General features: G+C 39.2%; 1 protein-coding gene across 2 annotated transcripts in view; it reads right to left on the reverse strand.

Annotated features, from left to right (window-relative positions):
- The window catches only part of MYLK (myosin light chain kinase), a gene marked incomplete at its 5' end in the record, with an annotated part of 140,828 nt that overhangs the window by 102,286 nt on the left and 20,626 nt on the right, over window positions 1–17,916 (reverse strand). The window contains 7 exons of one of the 2 annotated variants that reach the window (XM_082284670.1): window positions 4,588–4,722; window positions 4,859–5,062; window positions 6,734–7,308; window positions 9,081–9,117; window positions 11,923–12,088; window positions 14,780–14,945; window positions 17,459–17,507. In XM_082284670.1, coding sequence (XP_082140796.1) covers window positions 4,588–4,722; window positions 4,859–5,062; window positions 6,734–7,308; window positions 9,081–9,117; window positions 11,923–12,088; window positions 14,780–14,945; window positions 17,459–17,507 — 1,332 coding nt within the window. Of the gene's footprint in view, window positions 1–4,587; window positions 4,723–4,858; window positions 5,063–6,733; window positions 7,309–9,080; window positions 9,118–11,922; window positions 12,089–14,779; window positions 14,946–17,458; window positions 17,508–17,916 lie in introns of those variants that run through there. The other variant, XM_082284671.1, reaches the window with a different exon arrangement.

The following is a 17,916-nucleotide window of genomic DNA, read 5'->3' on the forward strand; positions in this document are numbered from 1 at the left end:
CCACCGTACTTATATTTTGATGTAATAAAAACATCTCTCCCAGTAGTGAAACGTTCCCTTCTCCAGAGGCAGACCAGTCAAATCTCCAGGACAGCTTGGCAGCAGGAACAATAACAAAAAATACCTTTCTGCTGGCATGTTATGCCTGAAGAAAGGAAATTTTCCCCTGGCCCATTTATTAAAAGCTTTCTGGACAAATCACAAAGCTATCCTAAAACCAAACACTACTCAGAGAATTGTTGTGCTAAAGTCATGGTGATACTGTTCTTAAATTCAGCAGAAAGAGGTTCAATTAAACTTTGAGAGAAAGAAAACCCACACAGAAAGCAATACGAATAGAAAGATACTTAAAACAGTCATAGACTCCTTATTCCTACAATTGCAAAGGAGGTTAACCAGAAAGTATTTTAAAAAGATAAAGTAACTTGGAGTTACACACTGAAGTATTGTCACAGAGAGGACATGGAAAAAGTTATTTATAAGGCTTTGGTGAGGCCAGAACTAAAACACAAGAAGTTTACTTTCAGGGAAGTTGTCAGTAAATCAGTGAAAATTCAGAAAGAAACTTTAATAAAACGTAGAGGGAGAGCAAAAGGACAAAAGAAGCATCTTGAAAAAGTTGGAAAAAAGCTTTAACGGTAGATTTGCAGAGAAGAGCTCAGATAAAATTCATAGTTCAGTCAAGTAGCTCTTATTTGTGCAGTCTCTACGAATATGGAAAAACTTCTCATCCTCATAGATGCTAAGAAGAAGTAATTACAGACGATGCAGAGCATACACCATCTATTTTTCGTCTCACTTGACCTGAAGGAGAGCTCAATCCCTGTAGTGCTTGGAAAACGTTTTGAATTTGCACGTAGTCCCAGCTGGTAAATATTCTTGGCATCTAAAGCAGTACTTGTATGTAACATTGTGCAAGAAGTTGTTTCAAGGCTTTCAGTTCTCAGGTGGTGTGGGCTCCTTGGAGATTGGAGAAGGCAGACTGAACACCATGGAGCCTGTTCAGTATCAAGGCATGGCCAGCCAGGAAGGGAGCAGGTTCTGCTTCCTTCTTTATTTTTCTTGTTTGTTTCGCAAAGCAGCCTTCCGTTCATGTTTCTTATGATTGATAACTTGGTCTTTACATTCATTATTTCACCAAGATATACACTCTTTCCTCACTATTCCCCTCAAATTGATTCTGGTTTGTTATCACTGTCATGCTTTGAGGACAATTTGCATTTGATATTTTCTAGTGAACTTTACACGTCCTGTCCCATCTGATTTTTTTTTCTATGGAGTTCTGCAAAAGTGCTGTATTTTGAACAGTAGTGAGACTGCTCACAGCATATTGCTTTTTTCTCTGTCATAGCAGAGTTCAGTTGTGAATATAAAAAGCTTTACATTCCAAACATGGAGAGCAGATGCTAATACACCTTTTTTTAAAACAGAATTAGTCTGCCTGCTTCAAATTATATACTGTGAATATACTGTTTTCTTCTTATGGCCAGTTAGTTGATGAAAGAGTCTACCATGTCATTTTGCCAAAAGTACTGTTATGTCTGCTTGGAGTAATACTTCAGGACCAGAAGCACAATTTTCTCCTTTATTTGATCATGGATGTAAATATGAGAAGTTTGTAGTATCTAACTAGGTGGTAGACAGGAAGGAAATGTTTGCATTCAAGTGGATATCACCACAGCCAACTTGATCCTTAAGTAAAATAATAACCCTAGGAGTGTAGATGGAATTATCAACATTAAACAACTATTTATAATCCCTTCACATTTGTATCAAAATGGTATATAAACAGTTATGTCTCACAATCCTGTACAAGACAGAAAAGCATTAAACTATAGTGATATGTTTCAGCAGTCTGGAATGAAAGTCGTGTGCTTGTGTCTTTAGAGTAATATATGATGTGTCTAATTTTTATTATTATGAGAGCTTCTTGTGCTTCTGTTATGTAGACTCATCACTGCCTTTTGATTTAAGAGCAGAGTTAATGCACTGACTCTCACTTACAGAACCCTAATGGTTTGAAATTGAACTAACTAAAAAACAACCTCCACCTGCATTGTGATATCAAGCCAATTGCAGCTAGAAGTTTGGATGCAGTGTAAGCATGATTATACCTGAACAGGGGCAGACTAATGACTTCAGTGAGAAGAAAGGTCAATATAAAATAAACGACCTGAAAAAAGGCAGGGGGGCACAGTACATCACAGAAATATGTGGCCTATTTATGTCTAGGCTTTATTTTTCAGGAGACAATAGTGTTCTGATTAGAACATGGTTACACAAATGGAGACCATATATCTATGCCTGATGAGCAGTAAGTCATTTGAAAATCAACTCAAAGTCAGTCAAGTGAGACAGGAAGATGCTCCTGTATGTGAAGATAACTGAGTATAACTACATCATTCAAAGTCTAAGGGAACACTAGGAGCAAGGGTACCTTGGAATATGAAGATGAAATGACTCAAAGTTGCTCCTGAGCTGCAAGACAATTTTGTACAGCCAGAGGTTCTACTCACATCTGCAAAGGAGGAACTTCAGCACAGCCTTCAGACAGAGAAACAAATTATGTCCAATGGGAGAGTGTCAGAACCTTTACTCACATGTTTTGTGTTGTAAATAAAGCACCAGCCTTTCTATTCTAGACATGGAGTTATTGGGAAGGGGAACAGCCCAGGCTGTGGGAACATATCAATCTCAAGGTCACGGTTCATTTGCCCTGCCACCTTTTTCAGTTAGCCCATTTACTCTGAATAGCTAAAGGAAAACAGAGATCATGTGCAAATAATTATTTTTAAAATAATCCTGGAGGAAACATCTTTATGGCAAAGTATGCTATTCTTTGTTTATAACCACATGTGCACACACACACAAAGACAGATAGACTGGGAGAATCTGCCAAAAAGGAAAAATCAATTGCACTTCAGGAGTAGAAGAGGTGATCAAGAGTTAAGCTGAATAAATTTTTCTAGTGTTTTAGAGATATGGCTTTAAGTGGAAAGAGTCCTTAGCCAAAGCATGTAGTGCCTGGATTTCTGAAATCATTTGGAATTGAAGCAAAACACTGATGATTGGGCCTAACTTTGATACTAAGAGGAAGTTAAGGAAACTTGACTGTTCAGCTGTGTCATCAGGACAGGGTAGGAGATTATACAGTCTGATAAAAGTAAAAAATATTTTACTTTTTTTTAGTCAGCTTTAGGCAAACATTAGGATCTCAAGGAACATATTTCTGGTTGAGAAGCAACCAGAAGAGCTGTGATTTCAAGATCTTGGGAACAGAGCTGCTAAGGTCAATTATGACCTTCCCAGCTGATGGAAGGGTGGAATCAGCACTGGTCTCCTCCCTACTGTAAAGAGTGAAATACTGCACTCAGACTGAAAAGCATAAACACATGTATTGAAAAATGAATGATGTTTAAATGATCACCTTATTTAAATGATCCACCTTAATGTTGTTTGCATTGTACAACTGGAATTGTGCATCTTAGGGACGGGTTGATTGCTTTGCATGAGCAGTGCTAGGTCTGACAGGATACTAGAAGTGATTCCTGATAGTTCAAAATAGGCAAAGCAGTTTTGATGTAGTACTTCTTTATTCCTATTAAATCAATCTGTTGTTATGTTTACGTATAAGAGTCTTTTTAGGGCAAAGCAGACACAACTCAAGAGAAGCCGAAATCTGAGTTAAAACTAAATATGAATATAAGCTCCCTCACTACTTCTCATATGTGCAGGTAGGCCCTTCCTACATATCTTCTGTGGTAATTTATACATTCCTACAACATAACTCTTGAATAATTCCGAGTATTTTGAGTGGAAACTAAATATAAATTGGGAGACGTACCTACAGTAGCTGAACCAGAAAGGTTTCAGTTGGTCCAAGCATGGGGCTAATAATGCCAAGGTCGTGAGTTTGATCCCTGTATAGGCCATTCATGTAAGAGTTGGACTTGATGTTCCTTGTGGGTCCCTTCTACCTCAGAATATTCTGTGATTCTCTGATACCTTGCTTAGAACTTACTGTCTCTGCAGGATCATGATGCCAACCCATTATGCTCGGAGCAAAAGCTTGTGCCAAAGGCGTGGGGGCAGCACAGGATTCAGCACGGGGCAGCAGCTGTGGCACAGCCACATCACAGCGCTGTGAGGGGCTGTGTGACACAGCCCAGGTAACTCACCTGGCACAGCCATGTGACACAGCCCAGGTAACTCACCTGGCACAGCCGTGTCACCAGCAGCAGCACAGCCGTGTGACACAGCCCAGGTAACTCACCTGGCACAGCCGTATGACACAGCCCAGGTAACTCACCTGGCACAGCCGTGGGACACAGCCCAGGTAACTCACCTGGCACAGCCGTATGACACAGCCCAGGTAACTCACCTGGCACAGCCGTGTCACCAGCGCACCCTGCTGGACACAGGGCAGAACTGCGGCAACACAGACCCTGCTCACATCGCCTTTCGAGTACTTGATGCTCATGTAGAGGGTTTTCCTCAGGTGTCCCAGCGGGTTGCATTAGGGTGATTTAGAGCGCTTTGAGGTGTCAGTGCGTTCATGCAGGTGTTGCAGAGCAGGGGATTCCTTACCATTGAGAAGCCATGTGATGTGAGGCACAGGGACCCCTCCCACACAGCACTGCAGCACAAAGTCTTGCCCTTCGCTCACAGTGCATCCTTTCAAGACGCTGGAAAAGCACGGAGCAACCTCTTCAACTTTAGGCCCTTTAAAACCAAAATGAAAACAGTTCCTTTAACTGAAACTGATGAAATTAGCTTTACCACTTCGAGCCTTTTTCTAAGTATGCTTAGACGACCACGGTATCCAAAGTGCAGATTGGGTTCACAAGAGCTTACTTACTTCTGACAGTTAACAACCAGCTGGTGCAAGTCTGGCCTTTGGAGTTGACAGCTGCACAGCTATAAGATCCACTGTCCCTCAAGTAGGCTTTCTTTATCCATAGACAATGAATTCCATCTTCTTCATATATTTGGACATCTTCTCCAGCTTTAATAGGTCGACCTTCTTTGAACCACTCCACATCTGGTTTTGGCTTTCCTGAAACTAAACAATCAGATATTTGGATTTTTAAGAATAGGTATTCATAATTAGTGTTATTTAGTATATATTTATTTAGTATTATTTACTTCAGTATAAATTAGGTACACTTTACACTACATAATTATATAGTCTTTAATGGGCAATACAAAAAACTATTGCCAGGAAGATAGTTTGATATTTTTGATCTTCCAAAACTTCTTGGCCAGTCCATCTTTTAAAATAACAAATATTTGGTAACCTGAAAAACTATATCTGAAAAAAATCTTCTGTCTGAAAACTGTTCTTCTAAAAGTCACAGACAAAATGGATGTGAAACTGAAACACAGAAGTCTGTCTGAACACAAACCTTTCTTTACTCAGCACTGACACAGGTTGCCCAGAGAGGTTGTGGAGTTTCCCCACCCAGGAAATATTCAAAGGACACCTTGGTACAGTCCTGGATGTGCCTGCGGTGAGGCTGCATAAGCAGGGAGAAGGGCCAGTGAAAGCAGCCCTGGTCAATCTCCAGAGAGGATTCTCAGGGGAGTTTCTCGGATTACTTACTAAAGTGCATTAGGGACATTCCACTGTGACCTCCCTGCAGACACCCTGCCTTTGCATGTAAGAGTTTGTGCTTTGGGTCCAAAGCCAAATGAGAAGGCATTCACTGGCTTCAATAAAAACTGGATGATTGACTTTTTTCTTTACAACAAGAACTGTATTTCCCTACCAAACAAGGTCATGAATTAGCCAAAGCTTGTAAAGTGTGTGAGATGCTCTGACAGAAAACTACTAAAATTCACATTTTTAGTAGTATACCTGAAAAATAAACTATTCAAAATGTGCCAGGATCTTCAGAATCTTTTCTCCACTCCACACACTCTGGACTTCCGATAGAAATTATATTCAGTACTCATGGGGCAAGATTTACCAAGAAATGAAATAAATTACCACGGTGTTGTGTGATTTGTTTTGGGTTTGGTGGTTTTTTTGCCTCTAGAGAAATAAAAAACCCCCAATTTCTTCCTCATTTATGTGAACGCTTTAAAGTGCAAATGTTATTAAAAAAAACCACTAGAAAAATGCTTCCAGATTATTTTCTAAAATTGCAATTAAGAAAAAAAAAGAGAAGTGTTCCAAGTCTACTACCTAGATGCAGCAAAATGTAGCTCTCATTACTCTTCTGAGAGGTTAAAACCCGTTCAAATTCTGTGGAACAAACTCTAAACCTCACTTTTAATTCTGACTTTATCATTTCAGCTGTTAGGAAGCACTCAGATCAGGCTGACCAAATATGAGACATAAAAATAGATGCCTCAAGGGACATGCAGTGACTGATTGTATTTTCTTGTCTGATGATTTTTTGGCTCAAGGGTAGTGTAACTAATACAGTTCTTGAAAGTGTGTTCTCTTGCACATTCATATAAGAGGGCCTAAAACTACCTCCTAGAAGGAGCAGCATTGGTTACATCTGGGAAACTCCAGATGAGAGAGGAGATGGACACTATGGTATAGGATGGTTTGAAAATTTCACTAAGTGTTGTGGAAACAGCATTGGATTCTGCATCTATTTCCAAAAGGCTTTAGGAGGAGAACAACTTCCAAAGAAGAAGGAATTACTTTCCACTTCCATGCACAGAAAGGGAACCCCTTTCCAACTAATCCCAGGGGCTGGGATAATTTTCATGCCTTTACCTTTGCTCTTGAATTTAACCTCCTGGCCTTCTGATGCTTCCAGGCTCTGTGGATGGATCTCAAACTGAGGGGGAATTCCCAGGGACTCCCTCGTCTCCTCCATTACAGACCCCAGAGCTCCAGACCTGTTTTCTGCTTCTCTGATCCTGGGACTGACATGCCCTGTTAGAGGTGGAGTTTGTTGAGCTGACATCAGGAGCTGCACCGCCCTTTTCCTGTTTTCACCCTGTCTGATGGAAGTGGCCTGGGGTTCTGGCTTTGGTTCTGGTTGCAGTTTGACAGATTGTAGTGTGATGGTGCTTGAAGTTTTCTGCAAGACCTGAGGTCCCTTTATTCCTTCTTTATGTTCTTGAGAAGACAGTGCGTTGGTTTCTTGGTGCTGTACTTGCTTACTTTCTTTGGCTTCTCTGGTGATGTAAAAGGACTCTTTCTTTGCTGACACCCTGTCTTTGGTTTCAGCCATGAGTTCTGTGCTGCTGGATTTCAGCTCTTTAGCAATCCCATTGCTGGTTGCCTGTTTAAATTCTGAATTTTCAACAGCTTTAATGGTTAATGTGGTTGGTTTCGATGGCATGCTGAAGGAAAATAAGAAGTTTGGAGATATAAATATATAAGCCCTTAGCAAGAAAGTGAACTGATTAGCCTTTGGCTTCTTTCACACAGATCAAGAACATGGGTCAAGAAGGTGAAGTGAAAAGCTTCATAAAATGAAAATGGCTCAGACACTATCTCAACTCAGGAATTTCAGGATACAAGTCCACTGCTCAAGTTCTAACATGTTCTGTGAGTCAGACATTAACCTTGCATGCACTGCTTTGGATGGGAAGCAATTACATGAGATCTGAATGACCATGATGTAACACTACTTGATGCTTTAATAAATTGAGGTCATGTACAATCATAGCTCAAAATGTCACATAAAATACTTCCCTAAAGGGAAATGAAAATGTAAATTCTGAAGTGATTTTACTATTTCTAATTATGGTGTCTTGTAATTTAGGTAATTTCAAAACAAGACTGGTAGGACACTTGACCAAAGCCTAAGGGAGGGAGAAGGGGTATTGGCACATTAAAAACTTGACTGGATGTAACAATATCAGCTATGGATTTATTAGGAAGAGTTTCTCAGAATTACAATGGATCTGCTGCTCAGTATTTTGGGGGCACAAGAGTCGCTGACTAACTGGGGACTTGAATCTAAATCTCCTTCACTGAAGGTGACTGCTTTGATCCCTAAGCTATCACCTGTAGAGCACTGTGTCTGTGTCTCACACTTCCACAGTATTAATCCAAGGCAGAATGGGAACACATTTGAAATAAATGCAGTAATTTCCAGCCCAGCTCTGTTTTGCTACACTTGGTGCCATTAACTTATTCTCTTAGGGAGACTTGTGATATTTATTGGGGTACTTTCTTCAGCTGGAGTTTGATGTACTGTTTGAGATTTGTAGTGACAACTGTAAGACTTCTTCATTTTACAAAATGTCTTTTTTTGTGAATAAATGATGGAGGATGCAGAACTACTCTGGAGAGCCACATGCATGGGGAGTTCTGCCTGCAATGCTTCACAGTTTCATTTATACTAAACTTACTTTCAAGTATGTTCCTAAAAATCACACAGATCTGAAAAACAGAATAGCACAGCATTTTCAATTCCACTTTGCAGTTAGGACAATGTGAACATGCCATTTTGAAATTTCACCCAGGGCATGTGAGGACAGATAAACATCCCAATGACTATAAAAAAACTGGCCTTCATCAAAGTGTCTTACACAGACAGCCTTGAACTTTTCATTCCTGCATTTTCCATTCATGAAGAAAAGTAATTTTATAAAATAATTTAAAAATTTTAATTTTAAAAAATCATGGTAAAGGCCTAAATATTAATTTTTTCTTGTTACTTTACCCCTACATTTGTATGTATTTTCAGACAACAGCAAAAACCACGGCCATACCATGTTTAGTTTATGACAGGAAAGAACAGCCAGCTCAGTACTGACAAGGTGCACTCAGGCTGTTAACTCCAAAAACGAAGTTTGACCCTCTGGTACAGTGTAGAATTTCTGCCTACACAGCTTATTTTAAAATTTTGCTTTCCTGGAGCAGACCAGAACTCTGTATTTCATAATGTTGCCACCAGTTCCACCAACTGTTTCCTACAAGTCTACCAGGACAGCTGATTTGGGCAGCAAGAGAGAATCTTATTCCAAGCAAACACTTTCTTAGTTCCAAATACAGACAGACCCTCCAAAAATTTATCACTTTGTGAAGAAAGCACATGCAGTAGATATCAAAATTAGTGCGCTGCAATTAAATAGTCAGAGAAAATACTGTAGTAAAAACATACCAAGGTGGCTGAGTGTATGTGTCAGTCTTATCTGGACCTGAAACATAAAAGAAGAAACAGGTAACTTACACACACAATACTGTGCACAATTCCAAAAATTTGGAAGACTTTAAGCAAAAAATATACTTAAGAACCTTCACTCTTTCAGTTTTCAATCCATTGAAGTCAAGATTGACTATCACCACACCTGAAATTGATATGGACAACGGGAAGCTGCTCAGCTGAAACACAAAGAGGTCTTGGTCCATTTTGAGACATTGCTGAGTCATGTTCTCACAACCCTGCAGAACTAAAGGTTCAGTGAGCCTCAAGAACTCTATGTTGGGGGAGAGCAGTAAAGAAGAGATTTCAACTGGGAAGCAGCTTATCAAATCTTATGATAACTCCACAGAGTTTGTATAGGTGGAGAAAGACAAACCATCAATCAGTCCTAGACCTGAGGGTGCTCACAGTGAAACTGCAGCTGTCTCTGGCTAAAACACAGAACCAAGTCAACAGGAGTAAGACCTCCCAAAACCTGGACCCACCTGTAAACATTTACCAACCCATTTGCTGTGTAGCAAGAATTATCACCTTTAACATGAAAAACACAAAAGCTAATGCATCACATTTCTTAACTTTGCAATACCACCAAGAAATCTGGGAACATGACTGGGCTATATTGATTTGCCAAGGTGCCTCATCAGATGCACTGATAAAACTGAGCACATATTTACCCACAATCAGTCTCCTAATTTGTATTCCTCCATGACAGTGTTTGTTTCTCTTGGGGGCAGCATGAGATAATGAATAGTTGTGAGGAGAGAAATACCATTCTAGGTCAAATACCAACCACATCTCTCCATTACCCCCTAATTAACATTTCAGGATGCAATTTGTTTTCTCCTGGTCAGATCAAAGCTGCACCTACACTGTTGTCAGCTGTGAGACTAGAAACTACAGTAGAAAGACATGTAATAATATATTTGCAAGATAGCAAATTTTTCAAGTCACCAACAAGCACGTCATAAAAAAGCTTTCAGAGTCTCTGCCTCAGGGAAAAGATAAAATCATGTAATGGATGATATCCTGATTTCCACTGTGTTTTGCAAGCAAAAATCCACATCTAAATGCTTGGACTTGCCAAGCCATTTGGAGCGACCTAATGAATCTATTTACACACAAAAGTTGCAGTGAGAGAGGGAAAAACCCATTGACCTAATTTCAATAAACCTTCCAATAAACAGAAGGTTGGAATAACAGAAATATTGAAATTAAAACTGAAAAGACTGGATAAATGCAGGAAAGGAAACTTCATAACTACTGGTTGTAGACAAGAAAATACCATGCAACCCTGTCAATTAAAAGAATATTTCCTCCTCCCTCTTCACCTTCCACTCAGAAAAAAATACAGCTACTGGAGGAAAATATCTATATATGAGATTGCATGTCTTTGAAAGAAAATGTAGTAATTCTGAGCCACTTGATTGTCTGCTAACATCTTGCAGCAACTCTGACGACCTGATTTAATGGATAATGAAAGAATTAGGTATTATATATTGTGGTCAGGTAAGTGGAATCATCCAATTAATCAAGAGCACTGCAGAAGAGTGCCCTTTTTACCGACCCGCACTAATCCAAGAAAGAATGCCCACATTATTCAGAGATGTGGTCAGCATCTGTAGCAAACGTATACCACAAGTGACTTTGTGACCCCAGTTCCACATCATCTCTCAAGGCAGATGTAGCCATTACAGAACAGAAAGCTCACCACTTCAGGGAGAGCAATTAGGGATCGAGTTTTATGTTTAGATAAAAGGCTTATTGAAAGGAACAGCCCTTTCTCTAAAACTACCATTGAACAGGCAAACTACAGAAGCTTCTTCTACAGTGGCTTCATCAGGTCAGACCTTACAGATAGAAAGTGCAGCTTTAAGTTGTAGAAAGGTTAGCTGAGGTTCTGAGCGTACCAAACGTACATCCACTTGTTATTTATATTCTTGATACCTTACAGAGTGACAGCATTGATGTGAAACCTAAAGTCTTTCAACAAAAAACTCACTGCTGGCTGCATATGTAACCCATTGACCTCATGACTGCAGTTGAAGCCAGCAGCTGTGGTTTTAATTATTTAATTGGGTCCAGTGACTGCTTACCCCCTGACTGATGAACTTCCTCTTTAGTGTGCTTGCTGAAGGCTGTATGATTTTGAGGCTGATGCAAAGGGCACCCTAAGAAGCATCAAACTGCAAGATGAGCTGTATATGATAATGCACGTATGGAACAGAACATCCTACTTATACAAAGATATTTGTTTCCTTAACAAGCAGTGAAATAGGCAGGGTTGGGAGTTGAGAAGCCCGAATTTCAATCTTATTAACTTGGGGTTTTTTTCTCTCTCACAATTTAGAATTATGCTCCTTTACTTTACTTTCTTAGTTCTACAAATATAGATAGAATTTTCCCTCCCATAAGGGAGATAGTATAAATGTGCATCTTGTGGTAGTACTCAACAAATACAAAATTAATTATTGATTATTATGACAAGTTCCAGGTTCCATATGCTGAATTTCAAATCTATGTTCAAAACATAGAAGTCAAAATCATAGTAAAAGTGAAGAGGTGTTTTTAAAGGAAGCTGTTACAAAGCACTTGGATAGCCTTTTTTCCCATGAACCAACACAACATTTAGAGTTGTAGCACACTCCAAGTTATCACAGCATCATTTAGTGAAGAGAGAGAGAGAGAAGAAAATAATGGGAGAAAGTCAATGTTTCTTGTGAATGTCGAGAACACAACCAGATAAATTTTAAAGGAATGTCTGTGGCTCACTTTTCTCTCTCCTGCAAACCCTTTGCTGTACCTTGAACGGTGAGCTCTGCAGACACAGATGCCTTCCCAGCGCTGTTCACCACTGTGCATGTGTAAATTCCTGAATCAGCAAGCTGAACATTTTGGATCTCCAAGAACTGGATGCCTGTTCTCTCATACATGTTGAGACGCTCATTTTGCTGCAACTGAATATCACCCTGCGAATATCACAGGATACCATGAGACAGCAGCTATTGTTAAGAGAAGGGGAGCAAGAATTTTTTAGTAAAAAATTAAGTCAAAATGCCTTTCTCCTATCCTTTAGCCAAATTCCTTCTATGAATAATACTCATATGGTATAAACAAAAAAAAAAAATTGTGTCCAAAATTCTGTAATTCATATCTTCAGGAGGCTTTCTTTTTCCTCTATTTTTCCACCTACTCATCTCAGTTTGGTTTTGGAGTTTCCCTGTTTATTACACCCAGATTCCTAGAAAAAATTATTTTCATTGTATGTGGGCTCAACCCAGTTTTATGTTCCTGTTTGTTCCAGGAAGTTAAATGCTTTAAAGCAAAAGTTTCCAATCTGGAGAGTAGTTCTCTATCCCTCAATAGTTACACTGGAGTTAAACCCAAAGATATGGCTGTGAGGCGAGAAGAAATGTATGTAGGTCTGTGTTCTCTGTTACACAGAGTAGATGATCACAATGACGATTTTTACCTTTAAATTCTACAAAGCAATTGAGCAGTACCTCATTTGTGAGCACATCAATTCTTCTGCTTCAGCAGCAGCCATTAAGAATGAGTGCCTTGCTATCAGACACCACAGTTTCTCCCATCCTGAGTTTAGGAAGGGAAAGCCTACAAAGCTACAATTTTACCTGGGCAGTAAACATTTGAGAAACATCAGTGTTTACAGACACTCATTCTTGAAGTCTATCAACTTACTGCTATCTGGGTGCTGTAGGTCCTAATGGAATTTTTAAAAGCTAGCTCACATCAGGGGGTTGGTGATGATACAGAAGCTTCTGTTCCTTGCAACTTAACAAGTAAGAAAATTGGAAAGAAAACAATAAGCAAAGTAAGATGTTTACAAACAGGCTTATTTATTCATTCTGGAAAGTGCAATTTTACTTGTTGATAAAGCTTCCATGCTGTAAGGAAGGTGGTCATCTATTAGTCCTGCAGTAGCCAGAAGTGGTCCAGCAGCCATGTAAGTTCATTGCCATGAGGCACACATTATAGAAGGTGATAATCAATAGCAAAATATATAATATAACATCCAGCAAACTGCAAAAAATGTATGGAGAAGTACCAAAGTGTAGATCCAAACTGCTGGATTGGTAGTCCCTACTTCCTGTTTACCACACAGCCCAAACCAAGAGAGCTGAGTGACAAATCCTGTTTTGCACAGAGCTGCATGTCTGGAAAACCTGAGCGAGCCTGGTGGGACTGGAACCAGGCTGTGGTGGAGCAGCTGCACTGCAGAGTTCCAGAGAGCCAGTAGCTTCCCACAGAACTGAGGGCAGCTGGAAGGGGAAGCAGACTCCAGATGGAGCCACCAGCTGAAGGAGATGTCAGTGAGTGCTTCCACAGCAAGAGGCTGCCTGTGTTGGGGATGTACCCTGACATTCTTGTATTACAGACAAGGGTAAGTCTGGAATAAAGCAGAAATTACTTGGAAGCATTTCCCTGTTCTCTGAGAAATTTTCTGAGGTGGTTTTGGCTTCTTTCCCCTCCCCCTCCCCACAACCTGGAGATACGCAGAGAAAATGGAAGCACTGATAAAAGTTGAGTTTTTTTCTGTTGACTGGACATAATTGTCTGTTGAAGGCTGAAGGGGAGCAGGATGCCATCAGAGCAGTCATATATTTGCTCTTCCAAATTAAAGAAAGTAACTGTAATCCTCTAGAATACTGACAGTTTCAGTAAAAATGGCATAATCAGTGTAATATCTAGCTATCACATGAAAGCTCTCTCCTTACAAACAAAAAAATATATTTGGAGGTCTTGTGTATGCCCAAAGGGACACTGGGACTTAAGACATCAATGTTTTTTCAATAGTCTACTGATTTTTAAATATTGCTCATATATATGTCTTTTCTGTAAATGACAGATACTCACAGTTCCCAATTTTACTGCAGGTCTGAAGCTGACAGCTGCTTTTCATATCTCCTATTTTCTGTCAGACACTTTTCTCCTACCAGTGTTTTAGCAGAGGCCAGACTGAAACTGTTGAACAGTTGTTCATCTAACTTGAATTTTTCATTTTTAATTTGCCAAAAACAGTTGTGTATACCAAACCCCAATCATATCTGTTAATTCCTAAACAGTTATTTTTCTTTTCAATACAATTTAATTTCTTTGCAAGTATCATCTTCAATATAATGTACAGGTAAAATTCAATGTGAATGGTACAGAAAAGGAGGTCTATGACTGAGACATTGACCTGGAACTTGGGAAATACAGTTATAATTTTCACAGCTGTCAGAGACTCCTCCGTAACCACAGTCAAAGTGTTAATTCCCTGCAGACCTTCCCTATAAACAGAGGTAGAGGTAATATTTTCATTCTTGTCCTTTGTCCATTTCCCTGACCTATTTAGTAAGGTCTTTGGGCAAGTACATCCCACACTTGGTATTTTTTAATGGAAACTGGATGTAGTTCAGTGCTTTCAGATGGTTTCTGTAGAAATATTTTCAACAATGAGACATATAAGGGAGAAGTTTCGACTGAGAAGAAGCACTATCATCTTTTTAAGTTTATTCAGCATAAAAATGAGGAAGAAAATGGTTCTCCTTGTATGTAAACTCTCACCATGATCATTTGGACTGTCAAGTCCATTTCATCCTTTCACGTCACAAAATTTCAAAAGAGACTGAAAACATAAACTTTTGGGGAAATCATACCTTAAACCAAGTTACTTGAGGCTGAGGTCGTCCTGTTATTTTACATGAGAATTTGCCTGTTTGGCCTTCACGCACAACAACTCTGTTGGGTTTTGTAGCAAACTTGGGTGGACTTTCTCCCCAGATGCTTGGCCTCTGCTCCACAGATGGAACAGCAAGTCTTCCCCTGGAAAGGCAATTGACATTCTGGTTTTACAGCGGAGCTGGAAGCTGTTGTGGTTAGAGCACATGTCAGAAAGCATCTTAGACCAGTGGTCTACCAACATGGGTATATAATTTATGGCAACCTAAACTGTAGTTGCAAAATATTTTTCTTGGCCAGTGGAAGAAATGGAAATGCTGGTGATGACTGCTCTTGACTCCTCATGCAACTAAAACGTGTTATCTTATGCACCCTCATCTGGCATACACAGAACAGATCTTGGAGAAAATTTAAGTTGTTTATAAGCAGAGCTGGGCAAACCAAAAGATAGGAAACACTGTATTCATTTAGTTTTCTCCATTTTCTGTTTTTTAGTTGCCTCCTAAGAGTTTATTTGTGCATACTTGTTCACTGTTCACAGGTTTTTATTGTGTAATTTGTTTCGCTCGTAAGTGCAATTGACACAGTAATTTCTGATTTATGAATCAGAACCTTGGTTTTGCAACATTTCCGACATGTCCTGTAAATATTTTTGGTCTGGGGAAGACTTTTATTTGTAGTCTCATTTGCTACATTGTTTGCAAAGCAAACATGATAAGGGCAGAAACCCGAAGTACACCTGTCCCAGGTGAATTACTGTTAAGTGTAAATGCCCAGCTCTACTTACATGGCTGGCACAGCTGGGAAATGACATGTGGGATGAAACTGAAGTTGCATCAGCGACTGCAGTCCAAAACTGTAAGCAGTTACCCAACCATAAAACATCAAGCAGTATCATAGCATAAAAAAACCCAAAAAGGTGCAGCTTCAGGTCTGTAAATGTCAAAGGGAACACACTCACTCTTTGCTCTGAAGCCTTGGTACAACAGACACATTAGCAGATGGCAGATGGTGATTTCGTTTTTTTTTTTTAAACATTTAATTTCAAGCAAACTGAACCATTTTCAAGATCTTCTTTTCCAGATGGCCTTTTACCACATGCAAGTAAGATGTGTCAATACTTCACCATTTCTGCCAGGTGTCAGATACTAACAGAGACTGCATCACCTTAGTCCAAGGTGCTGCCAAGACATGGTGGTTGCCATTTGGGCAGCTCGAGGTTTCTAAGCAAGAGATGATACCAATGAAAGGATTTACATGGACAAGAGGACCAGAAAAAAGTATTGAGAGAAGATTTTAACATGCTAAAATGAAAACCACTTTATGATATAATTAAATATCTGATAGCTTTTAATGTCATCTCCCTCATACTACCACTAAAGAAGTACAAAATTTGTATTAAAGAAGTTTTTCAGTAACCATCTTTACAAGGTGACTCTATATATCTATACACACAGCATAGGAAAAGAAAATCAACTACTAGCTGGCCTACAGCTTTATGGCTGGTTCCTAGACATGAAAAAATGGAAATGTATAATGTATATTTTTTTTCTTTTCCCTTCTCCTACCATAGAATTATTAATACTGAATATGAGGAAAACACAGGAGCATGAAAAGTGAGGACAATCACTCTAACTCTCTGCAATGCAATGGATTAGGATAGTGCTTTGTAAAGTCTGAATATACAGCAAAACCTAACAGTAACTGTCCTTTCTTGTTTTGATTATTTATCCTGTGTGTATGTCTGTAGCTTATTTGCAATACAGAATTTATCATGTAAAAGCCTTCCTGATTACTCAGTTTTACTTACCATTTTCACTGTTGTAATCTCAGTCAATGTTAAAATTCAAAACAAACATAAAAAATGCTCATATCAATGATGAAATTAAAATCTCCTGTTTTAACTATCTGTATTCTGATCAGTAACTTAATCAGAACATGTATTTTTGTCTACATCTAAAGCTACTCAGTGCCAAAAATATAAATCAGAAAAAATTATGCTTATATCCAAACTACTTATAAAGGAATTAATTCAGCTGTTGGAAGAATTAGGCCTGGGGCTTTTAAAACAGTGACATTCATGTAATTGTAAATGCTTACTGAAGTGTAGAAAGTACAAGTAGGTTTCTGTGTGCCAGCTTACATCACCCCATCAACTCGTTCTTGGTAAAGTTACTCCAAACCAGAACAATTATTTCTTCTGGAATACAGTTTACCCATTGTGTTACTTGGAAATACTTAAATTCTGTGTGAGAGAATGCTGATTTCAGTTGCTTTTATTTCTTACTGGTGACTCTTAAAGCAGTATTTGCTCTGGCCTTAAAAAAAGGCTGTTGGGTCATGGAAGTTGTGGGGAAGGATTCTTGAATATCAGAGAGCAGAGAAGAGGGTGCAAAATTACAGCAGAGGAGGGTGCAAGATTTAGGTATCAGCTGGATGTTCTGTTTTCAGCCACATTAATTTCTCAGTCAACATGCTGGAGCAGTAGCTGTACATCCTCCTGACCGCCTCAACCATTCTGCTAAGCCAGCAGCTCTCATGGTAGCTATTTTGCTTGGGATAAATGGAGACTTTTAGAGAGAGTAATTTTCCTTGTTTTCCTACCAAAATATATTTAAGTGTCTGTTAAACAATATCCAAGCCAGTAGACTGCTTACCCAGAGGTTTTGGCACTGGATGGCAGGCTATATTTCATCAAGGAGTTTCCTGTAAGCATAGGACAGAAAGACAGGAAGTCAGAAGTTTTGTCAAGACCACTGGGAATTACAGATACTAAAGACTATGCAAAATATATATTTCTTCAGGTTTCAAACATAAAGGAGGAATGCAACACCTGCAGTATAAGGCTATGTTATCTGTAGTTCAAAGTTAGGCTCTCTAATTTCAAAACCAAGCTTTATCAGAGTTACTGTCTAACCCCCAGCCTCAGTTGTAACAATGCTGCAGATTATTCATGAAACAATACTTTTTAACCAAGGGGATGAAACACTGTGTCTAATTCCTACAGTGCGCCAGTACTTCAGATTAAGATAGCAAGAGGGGTTTAGACTGTGAAAGAGGTCTTGCTTTACTCTGTTGGGTTTTCAGTCCTGTGCTAGCCCAAGGTACCTGCTGT

The sequence above is a fragment of the Coloeus monedula genome (assembly GCF_965178545.1).
Source record: "Coloeus monedula genome assembly, chromosome: 7".
Classification (NCBI taxonomy): Eukaryota; Metazoa; Chordata; class Aves; order Passeriformes; family Corvidae; genus Coloeus; species Coloeus monedula.